Below are 27,642 nucleotides of genomic sequence, written 5' to 3'. Positions count from 1 at the left end.
AATCATTATCTTTATCTTTTGCTGTTTTTAACATCTTCTCATTTGTTTTGGAGTTGAAAACTTTATTATGGCTTGTGTAAAAGTGCTGTCCATTTTCTGCTCGGGATCGTAGAGTTTGCATGTCTTTTGAGTGGAAATTTCATTATTATCTCTTCAAATACTGTTTCCCCCCTCCGGAACGTTATTAGTGCAGGATCTGATTTGCAACTGTCTGCCCCTCTGGGCGCTCAACTGCGGCGGGGCAGCTCTGCCCTGCTCTCGGCTGGAGCCTCGGCCCAGGGGGGACGGCTGGCCTAGCACCCACATGCTCCGCGCACCTGGGCCAGAGGGAGCGCTGGGCCCACTGCTGATTCTGGCTGGGTCGCGGCCGTCTCGATTCTTGGTAACAACAAACGTTGACAGGTGGAGAGATTAGCTCGAATTCACTTCATCAGAGAACTGCAAACTTTAGAAATCGCCAGTCATGTGCCCCCTCACCTGGGGTCCAGCGCCCTCACCTCGGGCCCCGCCCCCCTCCTCTGAGGTCCGTTGCCCCGCCACCCCACGAGGCCTGCGGCGCGGAGCCCTGACTCAGTCCCGGCCGGCCACCCCCACCGCCCACTTCGCGCCTGTCGGAGCCCCAGGCCGGCCCGCCCTGGCGTCCTCCCAACTGTCCTTTCGCCGGCACCGCTCTAGCCAGCCACGCCTCGCGGGGTCCTTCAGGCCTTCGCCCGGGCAGTCCGCGTCCGGGTCCTTCCACGGTTGCGTAGCAGCTGCGGCGACGCGGCTGGGTTGGAAGCGGAGTGTGGCACCGCTTGAGCCCCTCGGGGAGGGCCGATTGGGGCGTGTCCCAGCAGGTGCGGGCCCGTGGGGGGCGGCCCGAGGCGTCCGCGGTGCGCAACTCCGCAGGAGAGGACGCAGCCCCTGCGGTGGCGGGACGGAGGGCGGCGCGCGGCGGTCCGGGCGGTGGTCCCAAGACTTGGTCACCGCCCCCAAGGGTCTGTTGAGTGAGAGTTGAGTGGGTCGGAGAGCAGCACGCAACCACTGCAGAGCTTCGAGCCTCGCGCTGTGTTTGGCTGCTGGGGGGCTGCGGGAGGGGAGGTCAGGGGCGCCCCGAGTTACCCAGGCGGAGCCGCTGCCCGAGTACGGGCGGGAGTCCAGCAGAGCGCCGTCGCGGAGACACGGCCGGTGCGCGCCCCGGTAGCGGTCACAGCCGCAGGGATGCTGCGGCAGTCGGGTCTCAGGTCCCCGACCTTGCGCGCGTGGTGCCGGCGCAGCCAGCTCCGCGTCGGAGGCGTCCCGGGCGCCGCAACGTTTGCAGAGAGACCGTGGCGTGAGGAGACGGGCTGTTGCCCAGGCGTCCGCGCGCAAGGGAGGAGCGGGGCGTGCGGGATTCCTGGGCCTGTGTTTCACGCGTGGTGTGTGCCTCCGGCGCAGGCCCAGCGCCTCTCAGCAGTTGTGCATCCGAGTCCGGTCCTAGAAAAGCGATCGTGGTGGATGTCCACTTTGGCTTAAGCAAAGACGGCACTTGAAACTAGTAGGAGGTTGAGAAACCCCAGGTATGGATGTGAGAGTGCTTTTGTCAGGGTGCGAGGCAGGAGGCAGAATCCGGAGGACCGGGTAGGCTCTTTGACCAGGGGTGAGGGGACTGTCATTGCCATTCAGTGGGGATAGTTTAGACTTCCAGAGCTCTGTGTCTTTGCCGAAAGGTATCTCACACTGTTCATACGACATGGCCGCTGTTGTGTGTCCCTGTTTCACAAGTGAGAAGGCAGCCTTGCATTATGAGGCTTGTCCTGCCTCTCCCAGAGCAGCGGGCTCGGTGGCACTGAATGCGGCTGGAGGAAGGAGACGGCAGAGTAGACTGCCTGAGAGGGTGTCGCTGGGCGTGAGATTTCTGCCCGCAGTTCAGCAGGTGGCAGCCTGGTGGCACCGACTAGAGAAGGATGCCAGTGTGTCCTTGGGCCCCTCTCATCCGCTCTTCTCTGCCCTGTCCATACAGACAAAAGCCCCCTCCCTGGAGCTGACTCAAGAGCAGATGGCGGGGGACACAGCCAAACCCTTTGAGTTGGACCAGGAGAAATACGATGCGGAAGACAGTGTGAAGATCATCTGCCTGGGGGACAGCGCTGTGGGCAAGTCCAAGTACGTGGGGGGATTGGGAAAGGGGGACCAGGCCCACAGTGGGTCTGAGCCACTGGGAAAGCCCTCCTGGGGCAGAGGAGCCCAGCTTTTGTGGGAGCCCTGAGTGTAGTCCCTGTGGGAGCCCAGGTGCCCTGGGCAAGTGACGAGAGAGCAAGGGCCCTGGACGGCGTCAGAGTCCAGCCCCTGGCGCAGCTGTCTGGGCCAGGGAACCGAGACCTGTAAGTGGTCGTGAACTGAGAGACCGAAGGTGGAAGCCGTGGGAGAGCCTAGAGGAATGTGTGACCGGTGTGACCAGCACAACCAGTGACAGACTGAGTTCAGGTTGCCAAAATGCCTTTTCCTAGAGGGCCTCACTGAGACCGAGGAAAGCCGGCAAAAAGGAAGACTGACCACACTCCGTGTGAAGGTTGATTTAGTCTCCTAACTGGTGCCGGTGGCCACGTGCACAGGGGTGGAGCCCCCAGGTGGAGGCTGGACCGGAGGCTCTGCGGTGCTGTTGCTCACTCAGCGGGGGCCTGTGGCCATTTCTGCTGTCAAAGGATGAGGGCGGACCTGCCCCCGGCAGGTGTCTCGTGTGGTCTGACCTCCCAGGGGCTCCAGAACCACGTAGGATTCCGCCTTCACCTTTCACTAACATGTCCTTGGACTCAAGTAGTGGTGAATGATTCCCTAAGGCAGGGTGTCCAATCTTTGGGTGTCTCTGGGCAGCACTGGAAATACATCGTGACATGTAATCACAAAAAAATTTCATAATGTTTCAAGTAAATTCACGATTTTCTGTTGGGCATTCACAGTCATCCTGGGCTGCATGCGGGCCGTGGGTTGGACACCCCTGCTTAACGCTTTGCTGGTGTCAGGCCGTCTTCACGAACTCACGCCCCCAGCACCCAGTGCAGCTCTGGCTTAGTCTGATGTGGGCCCGTTTGCTTATTTTTTCCTTTATTCCCCTTGACCAAGGAGACATCCAAAAAAAATTACAAAAAACAATGTCGGAGAGTTTGTTGCCTATGTTTTCTTATTGGAGTTTTGTGGTTTTAAGTTTTACATATAAGTTTTTAATCCATTTTTAGTTGGTTTTGTATATGGAGTAGGAAAGTGGCCTGCTTTCATTTTTGTGTGTGTATCTGTCCAGCTTTCCCAACACCTTCGTTGAAGAAACTGTCTTTACCCCATTGTATGTTCTTGCCTCCTTTGTCATAGGTTAATTGGCCACACAGGCGAGGGTTTATTGCTGGGCTCTCTCTTCTGTCCCATTGGTCTGTGTGTCTGTTTTTATGCCGATACCAGGCTGTTTTGATTACAATAGCCTTGGTACAGTTTGGTATTAGGTAGTGTGATACCTCCAACTTGGTTCTTTCTCAAGATTGCTGTGGCTATTTGGGTGTTTTGTGGTTCTGTATAAATTGCAGGATTATTTGTCCTAGTTCTATGAAAACTGCCATTGGTATTTTCATTGGAATTGCGTTGAATCTATGGGTTGCTCTGGGCAATATGGACATTTTAACGACGTTAATTCTTCCTCTCATTGGGTCCTTACTTATGTCTTCTATTCCTGTGCAGAAAAATAGTCTATTGAAAAAGTGTTGTACATTTCCATCTCTCTCCAGCACATCTGCCCTTGCCCAGTGGTGCGTTTTCATGAAGCTGCATCAGCGGCCTTGTCAGATGACTAACATCTGGATCCTCCTCACAATGATGGTGCCTGCGGGTTGTCATTTTGCTTTTTTTTTTTTTCTTAGAGAGAGGGGAAGGGAGGGAGAAAGAGGAGAGAAATATCGATGTACAAAAGAAACATCTATTGGTTGCCTCTTGCATGCCCCTAGCTGGGGACCTGACCTGCAACCCAGGCAGGTGCCCTAACTGGGAATCAAACCAGTGACCTTTTGGTCTGCAGGCTGGTGCTCAGTCCACTGAGCCACACCAGCCAGGGCGCTGCATCCTGTTGGAGGGTTTCCTGGTTCTTGGTGTGAGGAATGGTTTTCCGCTGCAACTTGGACATTCTGAACATCATGTTGTTTCACTGAGAGGCCGTACCACACACGCCCACCACCCCTGACTGCTGTGGTCTCAGCGGACGCTGTAGCGGGCAGGAGTCTGTTCCCTGCTTGGCCTTGTTGCACACCCACCGGCTTGGGGCTGTGGTTGGGAGCCTTGTCACAGTCTCCGAAGCGAGGAAGTCTAGGCCTGTCACTCAGCCGTTACTCGTGGGGACAGAGGCGTGGCTGCCGGTTTTTCTGTGGTGTTTGGATGGTGGTTAGAGTCAATGCGTTTTGACCTAGGCCCTGGGATGCAATGGTACACGGAACATTCAAATCCTGGTTTCGTGAGCATCCCCTCTACCTGAGAGTGAGTCGGTAAGGGAAAGACTGCTGTTTCAGTGGGTGTCGCCTGCAGGGCCGTGATCGAGCACACGGTAACAGTGAGCTTGGTGCTGGTTAAGGTCACGGTGCTCAGGTGACACCTGACCCCGGCCCGGGAAGACCCACACAATGCTGGGGATCAGCTTTCAGGCCAAGGGCACAGCCCCCAGCCTCGGTGTCCCACGTGCAGAGCAGGGGTGGCCGTGGTGCCCACGGTGTGCAGAGGTGGACAGTGCGGACCTCAGCCACGCACACTGGTGCTCACGCTCACAGCAGTGACCTGTGTGCTGTGAGAATCGGGCATGGCGAGCCCCGGGCCCGGGGGCTGGGAAAGGCCCGGTGGCACGGACTCGAGCACTAGGGCGGGATCAGGGTCGGCTGGTCACACAAACTGCCTTAGGTCTGTGGAGTTCACCACGGCTCCAACGGTCTCCGGTGCAGACTCACAGCAGAGCTCAGACGACGGGCCTTTCTTTCTTCGGTCGGTGCTGGTGACAGGCTGCGGGGGACCTCGGGGCAGTCAGGAAGGGGCGTCCTGTGTGGCTGTGGAGTGAACTGGGGGGCACAGGGGACATCAGCTGGGGGAACTGGGGGACCTGGGGGCTGCACCTGACCACCTGCACGGTCTCCTTACAGACTCATGGAGAGGTTTCTCCTGGACGGATTGTATCCTTCGAGGACTGACGTGCTGCTGCCCTACGCCTTCCCCGCCCTCCGGCCAGCCCACCCGAGGCCGACCCCTGTGCCCCCGGACCCAGGCACTGGGGGGCAGACGGGAGAACGCACTGGCTCCATCCTGCCGGCTTCTCCCCAACCCGAGTGCCACCACATGTGCTTGCTGCCGCGTGTTCGGTGCTCACTCATCCTTGCCTTTGCTCTGCACCGGGACGGTGCTGCAGTAGCTGTCATGCTGGCCAGACGCCTGGAATTGTGTGCAGGTCACGTAACCTCTCTGACCACCGAGCTCAGGCTCCCTAGTGCTTAGAAATTCTCTGTGGGAATGAGCTTCATAAAACACAAGCTGCCAGCTCCCCTCTTCCCACAAGTAGTCTCGCGCTGCGGGTTTGGAGGGAGGCCTACCTGGCACAGGGGCGGTTTCCCCAGCTGCCCAGGTGAGCCCCTGAGAGCCTCGGGCAGTCAGAGTGTGTCCTGCCGCACCTCCCATCAGGTGTCCCCTTCACCCACCTACGTGTCCCAGTTTCACCGGGCCGCCCGCACAGCGTCCTGCAGCATCCGGCAGGGTTGTCCCGGTGTTCCCGCAGGCTCACACCTAGGCGAGCTGGTGCACTGCTGGCCTGTGCAGGATTTCTTCCCGGAGCACCACCCCGCTCCAGTCGCCGTTTCCAAGCACGGGATGGCGTTCACAACAGCCAGTCTGTGACATTCTGCTCCAGGGTCCCCCAGACCTGGGTGGTCGGGCACACTGCCAGCTGCGCCTGCCCCTCGCCTTCCAGGGAGCTGGTGCCAGGGACACCTGAGGCTGATCCCCTGACCCAACATCCTTTCAGTTTAAAATCTAAACGATGCTGAAAAGAAAAGGAGAGAGAGGGCCCGTTCCATACCCCCTTTCCTCCCTTGTGCATCCTCACTCCTTGACCTGGCGGCAGTCGGCCCCAGCAGCTGTCCACCTACGCCCTGACCCTGTACAAGCACACGGCCACAGTGGACGGCAGGACGGTGCTTGTGGGTGAGCGACAAGGCCGGCTCCTGTGATGCTCCGGGGGGGGGGGGGGGGGGACGGGGGTGGGAGGGAGGACGCCGAGGGCCTGGGGGCCGGTGGCACGGGGCTTGTTCCTGCACTCCAGCCTGGGGTTCCGAGCTAGCTGGTGTGCAGAAAGAGCAGTGTGGTCCCAGTGTCCTCTTCCCCAAAGGGTTCCGACTGTCGGTAAGGCGACAGGCCTGCCCCTGGCCAGGCCTCGAATCCCACCCGGCTGTGGCCACCGTCTGCGGTCACCCAACGGGGATGTCGACCTGGTTTTGGCCTTGGAGGGCCCTGCATCTTGTGGGATGGAGCAGGGGGGCGCCTGCCTTCTCCCTCCTGGGCTTCCGGGCTGCATTCTCTGTCCCCCTGGCCCGTGTCTCCTCTCACCTGCCCACATGCACACAGCAGTGCACAGGCCCACGGGGCACACGGGGGCGGCCCGGGTCCTGACAACACACACCTGCACGCTGTGGGGTCCCCGAGCCTCTGCACAGAGACCTGCGTGGAGATGCGCAGCGTCTCTGCCCTCCAGCTCCCGTCAGGCGGTCAGAGCTGTGTTCCCGTTGCAGACTTTTGGGACACAGCAGGCCAGGAGCGGTTCCAGAGCATGCACGCCTCCTACTACCACAAGGCCCACGCCTGCATCATGGTACGAGTCCAGCGGGGAGGCGGGCAGAGGCTCAGGGCAAGTCTGGCCTGAGGGCTGCTGGGGGGACAGGGGCCCAGCAGTGCTGAGGGGGCTCCCAAGGCCTCCCATGACCACCACCTGGTGCTCTCGCCGGGGGCAGACGCTGGGGCTGAGAGGACTCTGCCTCCCAGCCTTCACTTTCTGTCCAGGACACAGCCTTGCACCGGGCGCCCGCGGCCAGGGAACAGTGTCCCAACAGGACACAACTCAGCCGCGGGAAGAGCCGGGACAGGGGAGAAGGTTCGTGTCAGCCTGTGTCCTTTAGGGCCTGCCCCTGAACTCCCGGGCTCCGTTCTCAGGCCCTACTGTCCCTTAAGCACAAAAGCCCTTGATATCTTCCAAAATGTTAACTAGTCCGTGTAAGGGGACAAAACCAAAGAGGGTGACAGGGTGAGGCAGTGTCATGCCAGAAGTGACAGCATCAGAGATGGGAGAGCTGGGAGAGGTCCCAGCCATCCGGGGTCCATTCTGGACTGGCCTTCGGTGCTCTGTACTCACTCCCCTCGTTCGGGGAGTGGCCCCCTCCTGCCTCTGACACATCCCCAGGGCCTCCTCTTGGACCCTCTTCTGAAGCTGGGGTTGCCCCAGCCTGCTGCATGACACTTGTCCCCGATGACCACGTGGGAGGGACTCCAATAGCCCCAGAGGGAGCTGGGGTTCTACCCTCCCCTTGAAACCCCGACAGGGATGGTCCCCAGCACTCGCCACAAGCAGAGGGGACTCTAGACACCAGACTTGGGCACAGGGTGGCTGTTGGGTGGTGATCACAGGAGGCAGCCTGGTGCGGAGCAGATACCAGAAGTTTCATTACAAGAATACTTTAAAAAATTACTTTTAAGAAGTTTAAAATACAGCCCTGGCTGGTGTGGCTCAGTGGACTGAGTGCTGGCCCGTGGACCAAATGGTCACAGGTTTGATTCCCAATCAGGACACAGGCCTGGGTTGTGGGCCAGGTCCCCATCCAGTGGGGGATGCATGAGAGGCAGCTACACAGTCCTTTCATGTTTCTCTCCATCTTCCCCTCTGTCTAAAAAATAAATAAAATCTTTAAAAAAAGTTTAAAATACAAACTGAACAGAAGGTTAAACAAAAGCTTAGACTTTAAAAGTAAATAATAGTAACCAAAGGGAAATTCTGGAGACATTTAAAATTATCACAAAGGAACTTTTAAAAAGTTTAAGCAATGAAAATAGTAGACTAAGGAAAAAAGTTTACAATTTGTAGTAAACTATTGATCAGTAAGATGATACAACTTGTTAAAATAGGTAAATAAAATTGGGTGACCAGGTAAGAAGAAAGGAATGGAGACTCTTGAAACCACTCTTGGGACTGGAGGTCCTGGGAGGCGTCCTCAGGGAGGGTGGGCACAGGTGCCGCCCCCGTGGTCAGGGCACCGCCCCTCGGAGCAGTGCCCAGTCTGCGCTCCCGTGCCGCGAGGCCCCTGGGCAGCGTGCTGGGACCTCGACTCCCCTGAGCTGTCTTTCTCTGCTCACTGCAGGTGTTTGACGTGCAGAGGAAGGTCACCTACAGGAACCTGGGTACCTGGTACGCGGAGCTTCGGGAGTTCAGGCCGGAGATCCCTTGTGTCCTGGTGGCCAATAAAATCGACGGTGGGGCCCTCCCTGCCTCTGGTGCCCGAGGTTCCCGGGGGCCCGAGACACACCCTTGGTCGCACGCTGTCACGTCCCTCCCAGTAAACACCCCGCCAGCCCCTCTCTGCCCCTTGATGACTGGTGTCCTGCCTCCTCTCTGCAGCGGACATAAAGATGACCCAGAAGAGCTTCAGCTTTGCCAAGAAGTTCTCCCTGCCCCTGTACTTTGTCTCAGCTGCGGACGGCACCAACGTCGTCAAGGTAATGACAGAGGTAGCCGGTCGAGGTGGGGATGCACGGGGCAGGGCCAGGCTGACTGCAGGGGGCGGGGCCCTGGGGCAGTAGCTGCGCCTGTGACAGGCAGGGGCCCTGTAACTACTGACAGAGGGGCTGGTGGGCCCACGGACCAGGTGTGGGGCAGGGTGATGGGGAGCATGTGCATTGAGGGGTGCAGTGTTGTGTGGACCTAGGATGGTGCCAGTGGGTCCCTGGCACCCACAGCTGAGGTTTCCTTCCTCCCCCACCTCCCACAGCTCTTCAACGATGCGATTCGATTGGCCGTGTCTTACAAGCAGAATTCCCGGGACTTCATGGATGAGGTTTTGCAGGAGCTCGAGGTAGGTCAGGCCAGTGTCGGGTGGGACCCAGGAGTGGCTCCTCGTCGGAGGGTGCGGGACGTAAGCCAATACGGCAGCTCTGGCAGACAGCACCTGTGGGGGGGTGCCCCGCCCCAGGAGGTGTCACTGCAGGTGCACAGGTGCAGGGCCAGGCCTCACCAGCAGCCTTGTCCACAGAACTTTGATTTGGAGCCGGAGGACGAGGAAGATCGGCCCGACCAAGAGCAAGAGCAGCGTGGCCACCCCGAGAGCCCGGCCCCCTCCTGAGTCCCAGAAGAAGGCTCCTCCCACCCTCCGGCAGCCCTCCAGCCTGCCCAGCCACCAACCCTTCCACCAGGAGCCCCTCCTGCACTTCAGGCCGGGAGGGGCCGGCCCCAGCAAGCACCCTTGACACGGGGAGGAGGTCCGCCCCAGGCCCCGAGGCAGACTGAGGAGCCGCTCCCTCTCCCCAGGGTCGATCTCGAGAGGCTCCAGGAGCATGCTTGGTGTGTGTCTGAGATGAAGGACACTTTGGCCACTGTTTTGTCTCCCAGAACTGACCTCAGCCTGTTCGTTGCATGTCCACCGAAGGCGTGACTTCTAACCCTGGCCGCCCGTTCCCATCCCTGCAGAAAGTGGGGGCTCCATCCTTTTCTACTTCCAGTTTCCAAGCCAACCTTTTTAAACACTGGGTTTGAGCAGAGAGCTGTTCATGCCACAGGTGTTTCAGGAGCCCTTCTAGGTACGACCAGAACATCAGTGCCGGGCCAAGGTCACAGGCACAGGCGTGCCATCAAGATCCAGTGAGCAGGTGACAGGTATGCCGTACCTGGTGCACAGACATCATTGCTGGTAAACATGGAGGGTCAGAACAGGCTCATGAGGCATGCCGTGCCATTTTGGATGAGAGACCCTGCAAGGAGAGTGTCACTGAAAATCCCAACCTCAGTGCTAGGCACTGCCTCGGAGCCTGAGTGCCACTGTGGGTGCAGTGCCGGGACAGGCCCCACTGCCCCGTCCCCATCTCCACAAAGCCTGCGGCTCACCTGTGGGTTTTACCGACCATTCTGTATGTCATCTCCATTGTGTGTGTTTATTTCCTGTGTTCTCACTCACAGTAAAGGTTGAAGCACATGAACAGTGAGCACACGTGTGCGTCCTGTGCGTCTGGATGTCACTGGGCAAACGCACAAAAGAACCTCAACCGCGTGCGGGAGGGAGGGGTGTCTGGGGTCGCCCAGGTCAGCTCCCGATGTACTGGTACAGGGACCATTTCACTGCCATTCGGGGGCTTTGAAAGACTGAATTTTGGGAGAACAAACTTTAAATTATGATGCTTACAATTTCAATTTCAGAAATTAAACCTGACCAGGGATTTTCAAGAATGTGTTACCCTGTTGAGGTGGGCTTTTAAAAGCCACGAGAAACCCACCCAGGGTTACCGGAAATAACAGGAACTTTCTCATACAACGGCCTCACCGAGGTCTGACTCAAACACCCTACCATTCACCGTCCGTGTCGGTTTCACAGAGCCATCTCGCCTCAGGATCCCGAGAGGCAGGGCCTGAGGAGGCGGTTCTTGTTCACACACCTCCCAGGGCAGTCCTCAGCAGAGTGGACGGGACCAGGACGGCCATGAGCCATCCCTCAGCACAGAGCAACTGGGAGCCAAGTGCTGGGCAGGATGTCAGCCATGGCCACGGCCACGGCCACCACCCTGACTCTGCTCAGATTCACCTGCTTCTTAAAGTTCATCCTGCCCCACACAAGGAACACCACCCCTGAACTCTTCTGAAGTGGAATTTATGTAACAAAATTAACTATTTTAAAGTAACCAGTACGATGCCATATATATATAGTTCCAGTGTTGAGCAACTATTGCCCTAGTTCTAAACCATTTCCAGCCCTGGCTGGTGTGGCTCAGTGGATTGAACACCAGCCTGCAAACCGAAATGTCACGAGTTTGATTCCCAGTCAGGGCACATGCCCAGGTTGCAGGCCACATCCCCAGCAGGGGCTGTGCAAAAGGCAACTGATGGTATCGGTCACATATCAGTGTATCTTTCCCTCCTTTCCCCGCTCTATAAATTGTAAAAAATAAATAAAACACATTTCCATCACTTGAAAGGAAAACCCTTTGCTCATTAAGTGGTTCCTCCCTTCAGCTCCTGGCAGATACAAGTCTGATTCCGACTCGATTTCTCTCCTGTGGACACTGCATATAAATGGAATAATACCACAGCTCACCGTTTGTGTCTGTCTGTCACTTGGCATAATGTTTTCCAGACGTACCCATGTATCACTCCTTTGTACGGCTGAATAACGGTCCAGTGCGTTTAAACACATCCATCCGTGTACCCTCCCGCTGTTGGCGGGCATCTGGGCGGTTTCTGCCTGGTGGCTGCGGCGACCAGTGGTGCAGTGAACAGGCTCGTGCGCGCACTCACGTGAGCACCGGCGTTCAGCTCTCTGGGGCCGAGCCAGTTGGGCGGCTGAGACGACTCCCCACAGACCAGACGACCTGCAGCAGGTGTTTGCTCCTCGCTGCTCCGGAGGCTGGAAGCTCTGAGGTGCTGGCAGGCGGAGTTCACGCTGAAGCCTCTGGCTTAGCTTGCAGGCAGCTGCCATCTGACTGTGCGCTCACATGGCCTCTGCCTTTTGTTCAAACTGAGAGAGGGCGGGAGAGAGAGAGAGAGAGAGAGAGAGGTCAATCTTCCTGGAAGACCACACATCCGATCATGCTGTCCTGACATCTGGGTTAGGGATCCACTCTTAGGACCTTGTTTAACCTTAATTTCCTCCTAAAGACCCATGTTTTATTGGGAAGCTGTGTTCAGAACACACCCCCTCGTGATCAGGAAACTCAGAAACACGCAGACGCCATGTGGAGGCCCATGGTGCTGCCATGTCGTGATGGCCACGTGGACCAGCCCCTGAGGGGTGGCCTCTATGAGACATCGGCAGGAGACACAGGGAAGGGCTGGAGAGACCTGTCCCCACAGGGGACTGACAGGACCCCCATGAGCTGTGCGCATGCATCTTTCTACCAGACATGACCACGTGCAGCTTCTACGACCAGAACAGAAACACCCTGATCCAGACTTTTCTACTGTGAAATAAACGCCCACATCCTGAAGCGGGAGAGCCCCTGCGGGACTGTCTCTGAGACCCACTGGTGGCAGCAGGGCCTCAGGGGTGGGGTTGTGGGGCGTGTTCCCGGGGGATGACTGGCAGGCTCACGGTGCGGGGTGGGGGGTGGCGTGGATCATCGATCGCTGGCGGTGTTTGTGTGGTGTCAGCCACCAGAGCTTCTCCCAAAATTCTGAAGCTGATTGCACTTCAACGGGGACTTCATTCTGAAGAATCATTACCAGGTTTTAAATGGACTGGAAGTCACTAAAACGCCTCCTAGAAAAGGGGAAAGAAGTCCTTTTGCATCTGCAGCCTGTCGGTTTTCTGTGTGGAACTTCCCTTCCGGGGATTCACTACAGCAGGGCATGGCGGTCAGCGTGTGCGAAGAGAAGAGTTTTATTCGACTGCTTTAATATAATACAACATTTAGGTCATCTTGACCAAGGTGGAAACTTACTGAAGCTTGGATCCCTACCTCGAAAATTAATGAAATATTACAAATGTCCCTGAAGTATATAGACTAAGGGATCCTTTGATTCCAGCCAAGCTGATGTGTGTCGGAGCAAACTGAGCGTGAACTGGGCTTCGAGTACACACGTGCATGATGCAGTGAAGTGACTGCTAGGCCACCAGGGAGATGCAGACACACAGCGTTGGTGGGGCTCTCTCCTGGGCTCTGCATGCTCTTTCTTTATCTTTTTCTTAATGAACAATATCGTGGAAATGAATAAATTCTCATTGAACTGTTGATCAAAACTGGGGTTTTTTACACCTTTGGGGGACAGAAAAGAATCAGTGGAGCAAGTCTAAAGCATTTGTTGGAAATAAGCAGCAAAAATGAGCAAGGACTGGAAAGGTCAATCAGGCGGCCCAGGAAATGCTTCCTGGGAAGGGCACACCCCTGTCACCGTGAAAGCAGCAGTCACCCACCAGCCTGTGTTTGTGAGTGGTGGTGCCGATGGCTGGCCAGCAGATAGACAGCGAGCCAGGGCTCTCCTGCATCACGACCACTCACAAGAAACCTGGCCCCGGGAGGTGAGAACAGGCACTTTCTGCTGACTCAGTCCCAGCTGGGACACTGGGCTCTGGAACTCTGCAGAGAGAGAGCAGAGACATAGAGGAATGAAACACGGGTTATAAAGTAAGACCTTGGAGAAAAAGCATCTGGAGAGGAAAAAGAAGCTGTTGGCATGGTTGAATAGCCTTAGGTTATTAATTGGGGCTTTTACTAAAGGGCTCAAAGGGAGAAATGAGATAACGAGCTGCTCTCCATCTCCAGAAGGGCAGAACACGAGGGAACAAGGATCGTACAGCAAAAGGGCAACATGAACAGTTAAGATTTGGGAACTTCTTGGGCAGGAATCGTCATGAAGTCTTCTATTTGAAATCTTTTTTACTTTTAAGAGAATAAAAATTTAAATATTAAGAAATATACTGAATGGCTTTTTAAGGTTCCTCCCAACACTTGTTTTCAAAACCTCAGGTTATGACAAAGATGATGTCATGAGGTGCACTGGAAGTACCTTTCTGAATTTTGCTCCATACCTGGAAAAATGGAGCTCAGGATAGTTTTGTATATTTTGTGTAATGGATGAGTGAGAGCAACAAATAAAGACCTGCTTGGATGTTATTTGTTGTTGTTGTTGTTGTTAACTTTTTAAAAAGATTTTATTTATTTATTTTTAGAGAGAAGGGAAGGGAGGGAGAAAGAGAGGGGGAGAAACATCAGTGTGTGGTTGCCTTCTCACGTGGCTCCCACTGGGGACCTGGCCTGAAACTCAGGCATATGCCCTGAGTAGGAATCGAACCAACGACCCTTCGGTTCGCAGCCTGCACTCAATCCACTGAGCTATGCCAGCCAGGGCTGGGTGTTATTTTTAATTTAACCTGGCAAATTGAGACTGGACCACAATTTTGTTCATCTGGAAGAATCACATGGCATGATGAGTCATTTGAGGATTTTGTTTTCTTTTTTCTTTTTTCTTTTTAATTGCTTGTTGTTCAAGTTTCCTGCCCTTTACCCCCATCCCAGCCCACCTCCCCATCCCTCCCCTCCCGTCTCTACCCCCCTTGTTATGGTCCATGTGTCCTTTATACTTGTTCCTGCAAACCCTTCCCCGCTTCCCCTGAAATTCCCTCCCCTCTCCCCTCTGGTCACTGTCAGCCTGTTCTCAACGTCAGTGTCTTTGGTTATATTTTGCTTGATTGTTTGTTTTGTTGTTTAGGTTCCTGTTAAAGGTGAGATCATGTGGTATTTGTCCCTCACCCTGGCTTATTTCACTTAGCACAATGCTCTCCAGCTCCATCCACGCTGTCGCAAAGGGTAGGAGCTCCTTTCTCTCTGCTGCATAGAATTCCATTGTGTAAATGTACCACAGTTTTTTGATCCACTCACTTACTGATGGGCATCTTGGTTGCTTCCAGCACTTGGCTATTGTAAATTGTGCTTCTGTGAACATTGGGGTGCAAAGGTTCTTTTGGACTGGTGTTTCAGGGTTCTTAGGGTATAGTCCCAGCAGTGGAATTGCAGGGTCAAAAGGCAGACCCATTTTTAGTTTTCTGAGGAAGTTCCATACTGCTTTCCACAGTGGCTGCACCAGTCTGCAGTCCCACCAGCAGTGCACTAGGGTCCCCTTTTCTCCACAACCTCTCCAGCACTTGTTGTTTGTTGCTTTGTTTATGATGGCCATTCTGACTGGTGTGAAGTGGTATCTCATTGTGGTTTTAATTTGCCCAGGAGAGCACTGCCCGGCTGGGTGGGGAGGAGGCCGGAGAGGCTGCTGCAGGAGAATTCTCCAAACAGGGACTCTTTTTTCACTTTTTCTCTTTGAGAAATTCCTCCTACTCAAGCCTGCTGCTCTACAGCGGCCTGGCCTCTCGCACAGCCCAATTCTCCAACCAGACCAGGACTATAGGGGTCAGAGCCAGGACCAGCTCAACTCTCAGCTCTCCCCAGCCGGGTCCACAGACTCCGTGGGTGCTCACAGCCCCTGTGTGTTTGCCACTTAGACCTTATGCCCCTCTCTGCGATTCAAGCAACAAGACCTCTCCCGGTGCTGCTCAAGCCTTGTCTGGCTGGGGAAGGAGCCGTTGACCCGGCTCTCTCCCAAGGACCCTGTGGCAGACCCAGCCCTGCAGCTGTCCTAGCCCCCCCCCACCCCCAGCGCTGGTCCCTGGGACCTTATTGTCCTGAAGCACTCCCCTTACCATCTGGTTTTTCAGTATCCACTACAATTGTTGGTCTCCTACCTTTGTATATGCTGGGGTACTGCTGGCTGTTTGCTCTGTTTCTCCATAGATTGGCTAGGTTTTTCTCCCGTGTGCAGGGGGGAGTGGAACCAGCTCCCTCCCACCTCACCGCCCTCTTCTCTTCAAATCATGAGGATTTTGTTTTAAATACATTGTTATTTGGATGCAGTAACTTCAGAGAGGTTCTGGGAGACTGGGTACTTTGTCATATCTTTTTTTTTAAAGATTTTATTTATTTATTTTAGAGAGGGGAAGGGAAGGAGAAAGAGAGAGGAAGAAACATCAGTGTGCGGTGGTTGCCTCTCAGGCACCCCGTACTGGGGACCTGACCCGCAACCCAGGCATGTGTCCTGGGCGACCCTTTGGTTCACAGGCTGGCACTCAGTCCACTGAGACACACCAGCTGGGGCTGGATATCTTTATATAGGAAACAGACCTGCTATTTCTCAGGCCAGTTGCTCCTGGAGTTGAATCAGCAAAGACATCAGGTGGAGTTTGACAGCAAAATTGCCCTTGGACTGCTGCCGCCGCTGTTTCTTTCCCACGTTTCCCATCCAAGCTAGTGATGCCTGAAAAGCCCCAGTTCCACGTGGACAAATTTAATTCTGGGTGTTCTTTTCGCCGCCTCCCTGCCCATGTCGTCAGCATCAGCAGCGGCTGTCCTCCTACCTCCCTGACCGGAGTCTTAGCTGCCGTCACTCAGATGCTTTCCGCCTGTTCACAGACCACTCCGTTCCCGGCGGAAGCCCAGAAGGAAGACGCAACCGCACTCCCATCAGCACAGCTACGATGAGGAGGACTGCCCATGCCGAGAGCTGGTGAGGAGCTGGTGGAACTGGAGCCTGCGTACAAGCTGCTGGGGATGGAGCATATTGCAGCCTCTTTGGGGGAAAAAAAAGGGCAGCTTTTTAAAATGCTAAACATACACCTACCATATGATCCAGCCATTCCGCATGCAGGTACTTAGCCAAGACTTATGAAAGCCCTTGTGCTGCAAAGACTTGCACGGAATGCGCACAGCCTCCCTGGCCAGGCAGCTCCGTGGGTCGGAGCGTTGTCACGTACAGCAAAAGGTTGTGGATTCGAGTGCATGAGAGACAGCTGATCGATGTTCCTCTAACCCCCCTCTCTCCCCCACCCACCCCACTTCTTCTCTTTCCCAAATCTATAAACATTTTCTCAGTTAAGGATTTAAAAATAAAAATAAAAGGAATGTGCCCTGGCTGGTGTGGCTCAGTGGACTGAGTGCCGGCCTGTGAACCAAAGGGTCACGGGTTCAATACCCAGTCAGGGCACGTGCCTGGGTTGCGGGTCAGGTCCCCAGTGTAGGGAGCGAGAGGCAACCACACACTGATGTTTCTCTCCCTCTGTTTCTCCCTCCCTTCCCCTCTGTCTAAAAATAAATTTTAAAAATGTTAAAAAAAAAAAAAAAGGGAATGCACACAGCTGCTCCATCTGTAAGAGCCCAAACAGAAACAAGCAAATATCCAGCCACAGCCGAACAGAAACACAAATGTGGTCCAGGCACAGAGTGTGGCAGCCAGCAGCAACAAGGGACCGTCGCTGACACGCTCTGCCACACCAGGGTCTCGGCGCCTGTGGGGACTGAAAGGGGCTGGACAGGGAAAGGGTACTGGCTGTGCGACTCCGGTTCCTTTCTTAGAAATGCAAACTGATCCGCAGTGAGAGAAAGCAAATCTGAGGTTGCCTTGGGCTGGGGCTGGGGCATGGGCGGGGAGGGCTCAGGAAGGGCCACTGGGAGCTCTGGGAGGGGCCCCCACAGGCAGGCCCGGCTCTGGCTGACCAATGGCCAGCGAGGGCCCCACAGGTTCTGAGCTGCTGCCATTACTGTTTCTGCTCTTTGGACCATGTGGCTTGTAATCTGGCTTCTGTCTTGCTCTGTTGACCAGCACCCTGGGTTTCACTCGGTGTGGAGAGGGTGACTAGTGTCCAGCCCCAGAGTGCGAGGACTGTATCCCTGCTGGAGACGTTAGGAAACGAGCGCTAGAGGAGACAGCCCAAAGGCAAGGAAATGAATAATCAGGCTGGCTCCAGTCTCAGCAATGCCAGCTCCTAGCCAAGGCAGACAGAATTTTCTTTCATTTAAGCCAATGTCACTACCGTACACAGAGCTACAGGCCTTTCGGACAAATGCACGAGCCCTCCTGTGTGGCCCAAGCATTTCAGGGGTCACAGTGAGTGGCCAAAGTCACAGCAAAGTGCCCCTTGCCCGTAAGCCTAAGGCTGTCCAGCAGCACCTCCCCTGCAGCCCCGGTCTGCACATTTGCAGACATCAGCTCCGCTCTGACCGCTCTGCACAGGGCTCCTGAGGCCAGAACCCGGGCAGGCAGACGGTGAGTCCCACGGGCGGGCGAAGACTCTGGCTGCTCCTCATCCCAGGCCCGGCCCCCGGCGGAAAGGCGCTGGCCCCTCAGCCTCCCTCGCCCAGGGCTCCTGCCCCTTCTCCACACGGCCCTGCTGGACCGTCTCACACTGGACGCGCGTCAGCTTTCTGGGCACGGAGCGCGGCCGTGACCTGCAGCAGCCCCTCAGCCAGGGGCGGGGAGTGTTCTTCCTCCCAGGAGGAGCCCCTCCACGGAAACGCTGTGTTTCCTCCCTGGCCAGGGTGGGGCTCGGGCCTGAGCCCATCGGGGTCCGTTTCATGGGAATCTGCAAAGGGCCACGAGCGATCTGGGCTGCGTGCCGGTGGGTCAGCCACTTGGCAAAAACTGCAGTGCATGCCGTTTGGTGCCTGCCGCCGGCCCTTCCTCCTGCGCCCACGGGACACCTCGCGGTTCACAGTTTCCCCCTCTGACAGAACCAGCTCACGCTGGGCTCTGCTCCTCCCCAGGGAAGACCTTAAAACAGGGGCTCCCAAGGGGTGAGGAAACCATTAGAAGCTCACGGGCACCCCGAAGCACCCCACCACAATTCCTGGAAAGCCTTGGCAAACAGTTTTTCTGGTTGGCTCGAACCCAGGACATAACAGGGTTTCGCCGCAGGCCAGAAAAGAGCTTGGGCAGACGGCGTGCAGTCCGCCCCCGGGCCCACAAGTGGAGCTGTGCGCTGCGGTCGACGCTCACCGCCCGGCCGCCCGGGGACCCTGCCCTCCACACACAGCCCTCTCGTGGGTCCGCTCTCCGCACCACGGGACGGCGTGTCTCCCGCCCGGCCGGTCAGCCCCATGGGAGCTGCTTCGGAGCCACCCCCACTGATTTCAGGGGCGGAGACCCCATGGGAAGTGAAGACCAGACCTGGCCCACGTGCCCGGGTCAACGTGTTCGTTTCACAAGTCAGCGTTTAAGAAATGCCGCTGGCATCCTGGGTGCTGGGCGTTGTGCAGCGGCCCGTTGGCCGGCGGGCGAAGGGGGGAGGTAGCGTCCATGTGGGTTTGGGTGGAGTCGCGGGGGCAGATACGGAGTCCAGAAAACCTCTTATTACGGAAATACTTATTTATTCACTTCATCTTTTTCTTTCCCTTTCATGCGTGACAGGTTCCCTGGGTCTATGGACAGCGAGGCCAGCTCCGGGAAGCCTACGATCTCCGTGTCATCACTGCTTCTTCCGCCAGAAAGGGTCTTCCGCTTCAGGGTCTCCATGAGCTGCTGCAGTCGTTTGGCAAAAGAAGGGGCTTCGGAAGGTTTGGTGGGAGGCGGGGGTGGAGGAGGTGGGGGAGGTGGGGGTGGGCGTGGAGGAGGCTGTGGGGAGGGGGCCTGCACGAGGGGCCGGGCTGTGGGTTGGGATGCAGGTGGTCGAAAGGGAGGTGACTGAGAAGGGTATTGGAAGTACCAAGGAGGGCGGACAGAAGGGCGGGGGGAGGAGGAGGCTGAGCCGGGGCCTGTGGCAGCGCTGGGAGGGGGAGGGGTGCTCGGCTGAAGCGTCTCCAAGGCCTTGGAGCCGATCTTGGAAGCGATCCAGCTCAGGTAGGGCCAGGTGCTGGTGTAGATTCCAGGGCGCTTCGCTCGGGCACAGCCCACCCCCCAGCTCGTGATTCCGGCGATCACGTAGGGGTCCTCTGTCCTTCTTCTGCACATGAGAGGCCCGCCACTGTCCCCCTGCCAGGAGGACATAGGAATCACACTGTGCTGAGCCACTGTCCCTGCTCCCAGGACCACGGGGGCTGTGGTGAAGGGCCGGCCAGGGTGGGGAGGGTGCGACGGTCCCCGGCTTCCTTGCGGTGAGGAGGGAAGAGGAGGAGCCCACGCATCCCCGAGTGTGGCTTCACAGGCCCACAAGAGCGTGTGCGTGCACGTGGAGTTGGAGGCTCGGGGTGCTGCTTGGGTGGTGTGGCCTCTGTGTCAGGGTGAGAGAGAGGCTGCACGTGGTGACCGGTCCATTGCAGGGGCAGCTGGTGGGGGTCACCTCCATGTTCATGGTGACTGTAGACATGGGACCAGGAAAAGGGTCACCAGAGTGGGGCCCTGTAGCGTGTGGAGCAGAGGGGCCCAAGAAAGTGGGGTCCGCAGGGGCCCGGCACCCTGACACAGTCACCTGGCAGGTGTCCACGTAGCCCTCGGGTTGCCCTGCACACACGTTGGTGGAGCGCACGCGGCCGCGGTACCACAGGGTCGAGTTGCACAGGCCGAGGTCGAGGATACTCACAAGGGCCTCCTGCAGCACGGGCGACATCTTTTGGGCTGCAACAGGCGACCCAGTGGTCAGTGGTCACGGAAGACACGCCCCTGCGTCTGGGAAAGCCCCGCCTCCTCCCTCCCCTGAACCCTGGTCGTCTGTGAGGCTCTGTTCAGACCTGACAGCCAGGAGAGCCCGAGGCCCTGGCCTGTGCTTGCGCACGCGGACCAGAGACAGGACTGACGGACAGAGGAGGAGCCCGGACGAGGGGCCAAGGGGCCGTGGGGGGGGGGGGGCGGGTGCGGCCGGAGGGGGCTGTGTGCGAGTGGTGGCCGGTGGCTCACGGAGGCTGCTGGTGAGATCAGTAGGCGTGAGCGGATGTGCACGATGAGCCACACAGACATCATCTTAGTCCTCGCAGTCCCCCGTGACCCCCGTGACCCCCGTGACCCCCTGCCTGGGGGCTGGGGCTCCCCTCTCCAAGGTCACACAGGGCTGCGGTGTGGCTTGGGGTCAGCCCCGGGAGTTCCTCTCCAGGACCAAGCCCAGGGTGTGGCTGGAAGGCGCCCTCCCCGCTCTCCCCGCCAGGACTCCTCTGCCCCTGTGGACCGGCCCCCCGGTTGGGCGGTTGGGCAGGGGAGTCCTTCCCCAAGTGCCCCCTCTGTCCCGAGCAGGAGCAGGTCATGGGAAGACAGAGCTGTGGCTGGGCCGCCACACAGAGGCACAGTTCTCGGGCCAGGTCAGGGCTGCCTCACGCCCCAGAAGCTCTCCTAGGGTCTGGGGGTGGAGAGGGGCCTGGCCAGGGCAACCCCGAACGGGGCGCACTGCGTCTGGCGGGGACAGCAGAGACGACCCCATAGCCGACGCAGCTGTGTCCTCGGGGTCACGTGGCCCCACAGATGGCGGGGCCCTGACAGCAGCCGCCGCTCTGGCCCCACAGCCTAGGAGGTGGGTTTGGACACCTGCTGCCATGCAGGTGGGGAGCAGGCGGGTGCGGCCTGGTGCGGGTGGGGCTGGAAGGAGCTCCTGGGCTGATCGGGAGGCAGGAGCCCAGCGAGCCTGCACAGGGCCAGGCACACGGCAGGAGGTGTGGCGGGCTTCCGGTGCCTTCCGTCCCCTCCCGCCCTGCGTGGGGGCAGCAGTGACAGTATGCATGTGCCCTGCCCTGGAGGAGGGGTGACAAGGAGGTGCCCACCACCAGCTGGGCCTGTGAGTCACCAAGGTGACCGAGCCCTGGGTCGGGAAAGCCTGGCCTTGTGTTAGGAGCCAGGTGTCCTCCAACAGGGACGTTCGCAGCCCCAACGCCTGTTTTAAACGACCAGCTCGGGAGCTGAGCTTCGTGGGGAACGGGGACATGGGGAACAGGGAGGGCGCCAGGCAGCCGGCAGGAGGGAAGGCCAGGACGGCCCCAGGGCTCGGAGCCCAAGATCTCTTCAAGACTTGGCCTTGGAGGTGCGGGTGTGGGGGAGGGAAACGTGGATGTCAAAAACGACACAAGTCCCTTTAAGCTGAGAGGGATTCTGGAACAAAAGAGGTCTCGAGGGAGGCCCAGGGTGTAGCTGGGAGCCTGCGCCCCTCGAGAGCCCACGCTAGCGACAGCAAGGTGCGGGTAAGGTGGGCCGGGGGCTCATCAGACAGGAGCCCGGTCGCCGGCCTCCGGGGGACTGCAAGAAACCCCATGCTGGGCGCGGCTGGGCAGCGGGGGCTGGGGGCGCAGAGCAGGGCGGCCGGGAGCCAGGACACAGGCACGCCCATGGCAGAGCCCCGGACCGCAGCAGCCGGGCAGAGACGGCCGCCCGGCCAGGAGGCAGGTCGGGGGTCGGCCGGAGCCAGGAGAGGGGGGGCGGCGGCGGAGGCCCTGCCAGAACCCAGGCGCAAGCGTCAGGGAGGGGAGGACGAGCCAGCGAGGAACCCTGAAACGGCTGGTTTGGGGAGTCACCAAAAAAGGCGGCGTGTGAAACCCCACGTGGCTGAACCGCCTTTGATCCGGAAACCTACGTTTTCTGTTACGGAAGCAACAGCAGACGCTGAGAACCAAGTCAGTGTCATCCACACCCTCAGGCCCCTGGTGTGACCCTGGGGTGACAACTCAGGCAGCTGCTTGTGCGTGCAGAGGCTGCCGCGGCGTGGACCAGGCCCTGCTGCCCCCGTGACGCCCCTGCCCGTCCAGACACACCCACGCAGCGGCAATGAGTGGGGTGCACGTGGGGGCTGGCCTCCCAGGGGCGGGGGCAGAAGCGCTGGGCTCCGGCCCTTCTGCTCACAGGCGGGGAAACTGAGGCCCAGAGAGAGGAAAGACTGGCCTACAGCCACAAAACCCTGCCTGAGCTTCCCCCCAGTTCCGGAATGCAGCTCCTGGGCTCCAGGCCCCAAGGACAGACAGCCTTGACCCTGCTCTCAGAATGCCGGGTCGCCCCTGTGCGTGCCCCGCGGCCCTCACCGGGCGCGGCTGCGGCCCAGCCCACAGCTGCTCCAGCTGGAAAGGGGCCGGGATGGGAGCTGCCCGGGCACCGTGCAGGGACAGTGCTCCACCGGGCCTCCCCCGCTCCCGTTGCCCCGCGGCGTCCACCCCGGGCAGGACCCGCGGTGCCCCCGGGAGCCCCTCCCGTGCTCACCGTTCTCCCTCAGGAACCCCCAGCCGGTCACCCAGCAGGACTGGGACACGCGGGGTGGGCCTGCCGAGAAGGCGGGCAGGCAGCCGGGCCCGATGAAGGAGCTGCAGACGACGGGAGGGGTGATCTTCACGAGAGCGATGTCGTTGGCCTCCAAGATGGGCGAGTAGCTCTCGTGGAGGACGATTTTCTCAACGAACCTCTCCTGGAGGGGAGGCTTCACCGGCTGGTTGCTGCCGTACTCGATTTCCCGCGCTCCGAAAACCAGTCTCCAGTCGTGGGCTTTCCTGTGGGCACGGGGGGAGCCAGGCCGTCCTCCCTGTGCACCGGCTGCGGCCGTGGCCCTCAGAGCCTCCCCCAGCAGGGGTCACGGTCTGCACGCTGACCGGGGCGGAGACCCTGGGAGAATGCCCCTGGCCGGAGGCCTTCGGAAGAGCCCCCCCCCCGCGCTCCCATACCTACTTCTTGAGCCTGAAGCAGTGAGCGGCGGTGAGCACCCACTGGCTGTTCAGCAAGGAGCCCCCGCAGGCGTGGTACCGCCGGCTGTCGTGGTAGCTGAAGACCTGCAGGCTGACCATCCAGGGCCAGGCCCCGTGCACGGCGGCCTGGCCGCCCACGACACGCGTGGTCCCTTCCCGGTTCCTCAGCCCGCAGGGGCCACTGCAGAGAGACCGCGGGTCAGGCCGGGAGCAGGCCCAGCCGGTCCTCGCGCCTCTGCGGAGGGCGGGGCCGTGGGGCTGGGGCCGTGCTGCGGGCGCTGACGCAGCCACAGCCTCCGGGACCTGGGAGGGGTATGACATCCAGGGCCCCGTGGGTGTCGTCACCCGTGGGGAGAGAGGGGCCACGGGCAGCGGGGACACGGTGCGGGCCTGAGAGGTGTGGGACCCCGGGCTGGGTGAGGCTAACGTGGGGTGCAGGGTGGCCGGGCCTGAGGTCTTTGTGGCCAGTCTCGGGAGCAGGCGCGGCCTGCACGGTGACGGGGAGAGAAGGACCGCAGGCAGGGGCAGGGCCCTGGGACCGGGGGTCTTGTGGGGCGCTGGGGTGGAAGCCAAGGAGGCCCTGGGAGCCGCTCACAGGCGAGAAGCGTGGTGGGGTACCCCGGAGGCTGTGGGGGCCCAAGGGGCCTGGAGGCCCTGGAGCTCAGCAGGACAATGCCCAGGGCCCTGTGGGGCCACCATGGTCAGGCGCGGCCTGTCTGTGGGAAGACAGGGCCTCCTGAGCACCCAGAGTTTTGGGTGAGGGCAGGGCACACAGATGGCCCGCCGCCCGCATCTTCGGAGCTGAGGGTCTGTCTCTGGACCAGGGGGGCAGCGGGGGCCCGGGGGTCCTCGGGCTGAGGCTGCTGGGCCCTGGAGGGTCTGACTTGGGGCTGTGGGTCCCGGGAGCTGAGAGGCCCTCGGGACGTCCAAGGCCCCGCCCCGGCTTTCCCTGCGGCCCTGGATGGAGGCAGCGGGTCTGCGCTCCGGAAGGTTCTCTGCCCCCGCCGGGGCCCCGACACTTACTCACACGAGCTGTTATCTCTGGCGACTACAGACGCTGCCAAGACCAGCAGAGCGGCAGTTGGCAGCATCTCCGCCATCGTCCTGCCCCGGGCCCGGAAGCCCGTGACCTCACAAAGCTCTGGGGTATCCCAGCCAATCAGCAGGGCCACGGGCCCCCCACCCCCGCAGTCAGGCCTGTGGGAGCCGGCGCCGCGGGGTCACCCTGCTCCCCTGGGCTGACCTCTTGGGCAGTCCCGCCCTCGGTCCCCAGGCCCAGCCAGCCTCTGCATTCCTCTCTCCGGTCCGGTCCGGTCCCCCCCTCACCTGAGGGCGTATCTTTGTGGGGGGGTTCAGGGTCTGCCCGCCCCTCAAACTGTCACCAAAGGCCCGGCCCCAAGTCAAAGCCGGCAGCTGGGCTCCTCCCCGGCAGCAGGTGGAGGGAGCCGGCTCCGCACCGCGGCCCGAGCGCCTCGGGGCGTGGCTCCACCCGTCCCGGGAGCGTGTTGCCCACTCACTTCAAAGCCACTTGGACTCTCCCCAGTTGAGGGCTGCGAGGGAGGCTGCCTTCCTCGGTCCCCCCGAGTGTCACAGGGGCCCCTGCTTTCTGCTGGCCTGTGCCCCGGCCCCCTGTCTCTCTCGACCTGCAGTCACCAGGGGCCCCGTCACCTTTCCCTGAACATCACCGCCGCGTGCCCTTCCTTCTGAGAACCACCAGCGTCCCCCCCACAACTCCTGGCTGCTGAACAGTGTCGCCTGCCCCGCGGGAGTCGAGTCCAGCCGCCCGGCGGCCCGTCGCAGGCCCCCTCGCCGCCCCAGGGTCCGGAGCTCCCGCCCCGCACGGAGGGCTTCGGGCTGTCCGATGGCCCCTGGCCCTCCCTGGGGGCACCTCCTCTAACTGGACGCCACACGTCCTCACCTCAGGTCACTCTCAGGGTCACACTCCTGCCTCCGCCTGCCCCGTGGGTCTCGTGGGTCTCCCCTGAGTGCCAGCCGGCTACCCTCTCCTGGCCTCGAATGTGAGGAGGCCTCTCTCTTTCCACCCCAGCGCCAGAGGCCTTCTCCCCGCCCCCAGAGGGTCCCTCGGGCACATCTCTCCCTGGGAACCAAGAGGCCGCGCGTGGGTCCCCTCACCCTCGTGAGGGCTCTGAGAGCTCACCCGCCCGCCCCCGCCCCACCCTGCCCACTGCCGCCAGGAAGTGCCCCGGCCCTCCCCTCGGTGGGCGAGGCCGTGGGTTTCCTCCTGCCTGTCGGGGGCTGCCACCTGCTCTCCCTGCGCACCCCACGGCCTCCTCGGACCCACAGACACGTCTGAGACCCTCGTGCCGCCTCCCTGACTGTCTGAAGCTTTCCTCTCCCCTTCCTGGCTGTTGGGGAGGCCTCGTCTCCCTGCCTGGGGGTCAAGAAAGCTCGTCGCCCCCACTGGAGTGGAGGGACCCCTTCTACACCCTTCCCGAAGGCCAGAACCCGGGGTGTCTTCCACCTGGGGTCAGGGGGACTCCTCCCTGATGGCCACCCCTTCTTCTGAGGGACCAGGGGTCTCGTCTCCCCTCTTTGAGCGTCCCAAGGTCTGAGCTCCCGACCGGGGTGCCGGGCGCCCCCACTCCCCTAGCCAAGGGTCCGGACATTGAGTGGCCCCGAGGGGTGTCCAGAGGCCCCACCTCGCACACCTCGCTGTGAGGGCTGCCACGCTGCGTCCTCCCCGGCTCCGTCTCCCTGCGGGTCGGAAGGCCTAGTCTCTCCCTCCACGGGGCCAGGACACGGCACCTGCGTTCCCCAGCGGGTGACAAGGCCTCGCCCCCCGGCCCGTGTGGCAGGGTAACCCGCCGACGCCGCTGGGGTCGGGACCTGCAGCGTTCCCCCTTCTTCCCACGAGACTTCGGTTCCCCGGGGGAACACAGTCAGGCCTCAACTATTTGGGTCCTGAGACTTTCTCTTTGTCTCTGCTACCCACACGCCAGGAGGTCCCCCTCTCCCACCTGCCTGCGAAGAGGGTCCGTCTCCCTCCCTCAGCTCAGGGCGCTCGGGCCCCTTACCTGGCCGATGGGGTCTCGTCCTCCCCAGACCTGCAGGTCCCACGGGTACGTGTCTCCTGAGAGGGTTTCAGGGGGCCTCTGCTCCCCACACGAGGCCCAAGGTGGTCTCCTCGTCTTTCCCCTCCTCCCTCCCTCCCTCCCCCTTTATGCCAGGCGGTCTCCCCTCCCCTGTTGGAAGGTCGGGACATCCTGTGCTCAGCATCCTGAGTGTGACCAGCTTGCAGCTCACCTGTGAGTGTGACCCGGCCTCGCCTGTTTGAAACGTGTCAGAATGCACCGGATCAGTGAACCGACAGAGGCTTTGGGAACAGAGTTCAAGAAAAGGCCACAGGAACTCGTGACGTGACGGGGCGGGGGGTGGGGGGGGACCGTTGCAGAAAAGGCCGTGCGGGCGTTCTCACAGGATTGTGGTGGGTGTCGGATGGATATGGCATTTAGACGCCTGAGAATCTTTCCCAGCATGAGGTGACCGTTTATTTCAAATGTTAACATGTACAGTTTTCTGCCAATCACAGCTCTGCACGTATTCCAGCCGCGGATCAGAATGCTGGGTGTCGCGTTCGAGACGAACGCTGAGGGCCACGCAGCGACGGGGCGGACGGCCTGGCGCCTGGACTCCAGGAAACTTCCCGCCCCATGAGGGGCTCCAGGCGTCCCACCTGCCCCCCCGGACCCCAGGACAGGGTGGAGGGACAGCCATGCGGCCCACCCAGGTTTCCCCTGGTCTGTCGTGGGCCCTGATGGAAGCGGCGAACCTCTCAGTGAAGAGCGACTTCTCTGGGCCTCCTCCGTGCTGTTCCCACTCGCGCGAGTGGGCGGGACGGCCTGGACGCTGGGGCTGCGGCACGGGTTCCCCCTGGCCTCTGGGGGTTCAGGCCCACGTGGAGCTCCCAGCCCTGGCCCCGCCCCCCAGGCCTCTGCTCCCACACCCTTCCTGCCAGACACACCCCCGGCCCTTCTCCTGCCCCTGCTCACCCTGATCTGCACTCCCACTGACCAAGCAGTCCAGTCCCCACCCCCCGGCCCTCACCCTGACTTCTAACCCCCTCTGGTCCCCGCCTGCCCCCATCTCACCTCTCCCAGTCCTGCTCCCCGCCCCTGTTCTCCATCCCGGCCTCTGCTGGGCAGACACCTCTGTCCACCTGGCCTTGCACCCAGGCCCACCAGAGTGGGCCACAGGGCCGAGGGGGTGGCTGGAGCTGAGGGAGGGGCTCCCAGGCTCCAGAGAAAGTGCTGGGCAGTTGCTGAGGGCCCCTGAGAGGGTAGCACTGGAACATTCTGAGGTCGGGGGAGACCAGAAGGGGCAAGGGAGGCCGCACTTGGCGTGAGGAAGACTCGGTTCGAAGGCACTGGGGCTCCAGCTCCTCTCGCACGAGGGCCCCTGGTGCACACCCCGAGGGTCCTTCTGAGGCATGGGGGTGGCTCAGACCTGCGGGGACACTCCTCTTCGCCCCCTGCCCCACTGCAGGCCCGTTGCAGAGGGACCCGGCCCGTCGGAGCC

The 27,642-nt window shown here is 60.0% G+C and overlaps 2 protein-coding genes across 14 annotated transcripts; one reads left to right on the top strand and one right to left on the bottom strand.

The window, feature by feature from the left end:
- Positions 1-718: 718 nt before the first annotated feature.
- On the top strand, positions 719-10,197 carry RABL2B (RAB, member of RAS oncogene family like 2B). 13 transcript variants are annotated; one of them, XM_028532227.2, is made up of 9 exons: positions 719-836; positions 1,982-2,124; positions 5,121-5,150; positions 6,092-6,171; positions 6,756-6,835; positions 8,373-8,484; positions 8,630-8,727; positions 9,000-9,083; positions 9,261-10,197. In XM_028532227.2, exons 2-9 carry the CDS (start codon positions 2,018-2,020, stop codon positions 9,348-9,350), a joined length of 681 nt encoding a protein of 226 aa, XP_028388028.1. In that variant the 5' UTR covers positions 719-836; positions 1,982-2,017; the 3' UTR covers positions 9,351-10,197. The 13 variants fall into 13 exon arrangements, with proteins under 13 accessions (XP_028388028.1, XP_035875716.1, XP_035875725.1 ...); XM_036019823.1 differs by having other exon boundaries at positions 726-836; positions 8,373-8,514; positions 9,204-10,197; XM_036019832.1 differs by having other exon boundaries at positions 766-926; positions 8,373-8,514; positions 9,204-10,197.
- Positions 10,198-18,892: 8,695 nt separating this feature from the next.
- Positions 18,893-24,381, bottom strand: ACR (acrosin). Its single transcript, XM_028533291.2, has 5 exons — positions 24,130-24,381; positions 23,090-23,287; positions 22,631-22,914; positions 19,935-20,080; positions 18,893-19,498 (listed from the first exon to the last, which is right to left on the bottom strand). The coding sequence occupies exons 1-5, from the start codon at positions 24,204-24,206 to the stop codon at positions 18,893-18,895; spliced, it is 1,311 nt and encodes a 436-aa protein (XP_028389092.1). The 5' UTR covers positions 24,207-24,381.
- Positions 24,382-27,642: the final 3,261 nt, after the last annotated feature.

This window comes from Phyllostomus discolor, chromosome 2 (assembly GCF_004126475.2).
Source record: "Phyllostomus discolor isolate MPI-MPIP mPhyDis1 chromosome 2, mPhyDis1.pri.v3, whole genome shotgun sequence".
NCBI classification, from domain to species: Eukaryota; Metazoa; Chordata; class Mammalia; order Chiroptera; family Phyllostomidae; genus Phyllostomus; species Phyllostomus discolor.
The sequence above is the reverse complement of the archived record's forward strand: the minus strand, read 5'-3'. Positions and strand labels throughout refer to the sequence as shown.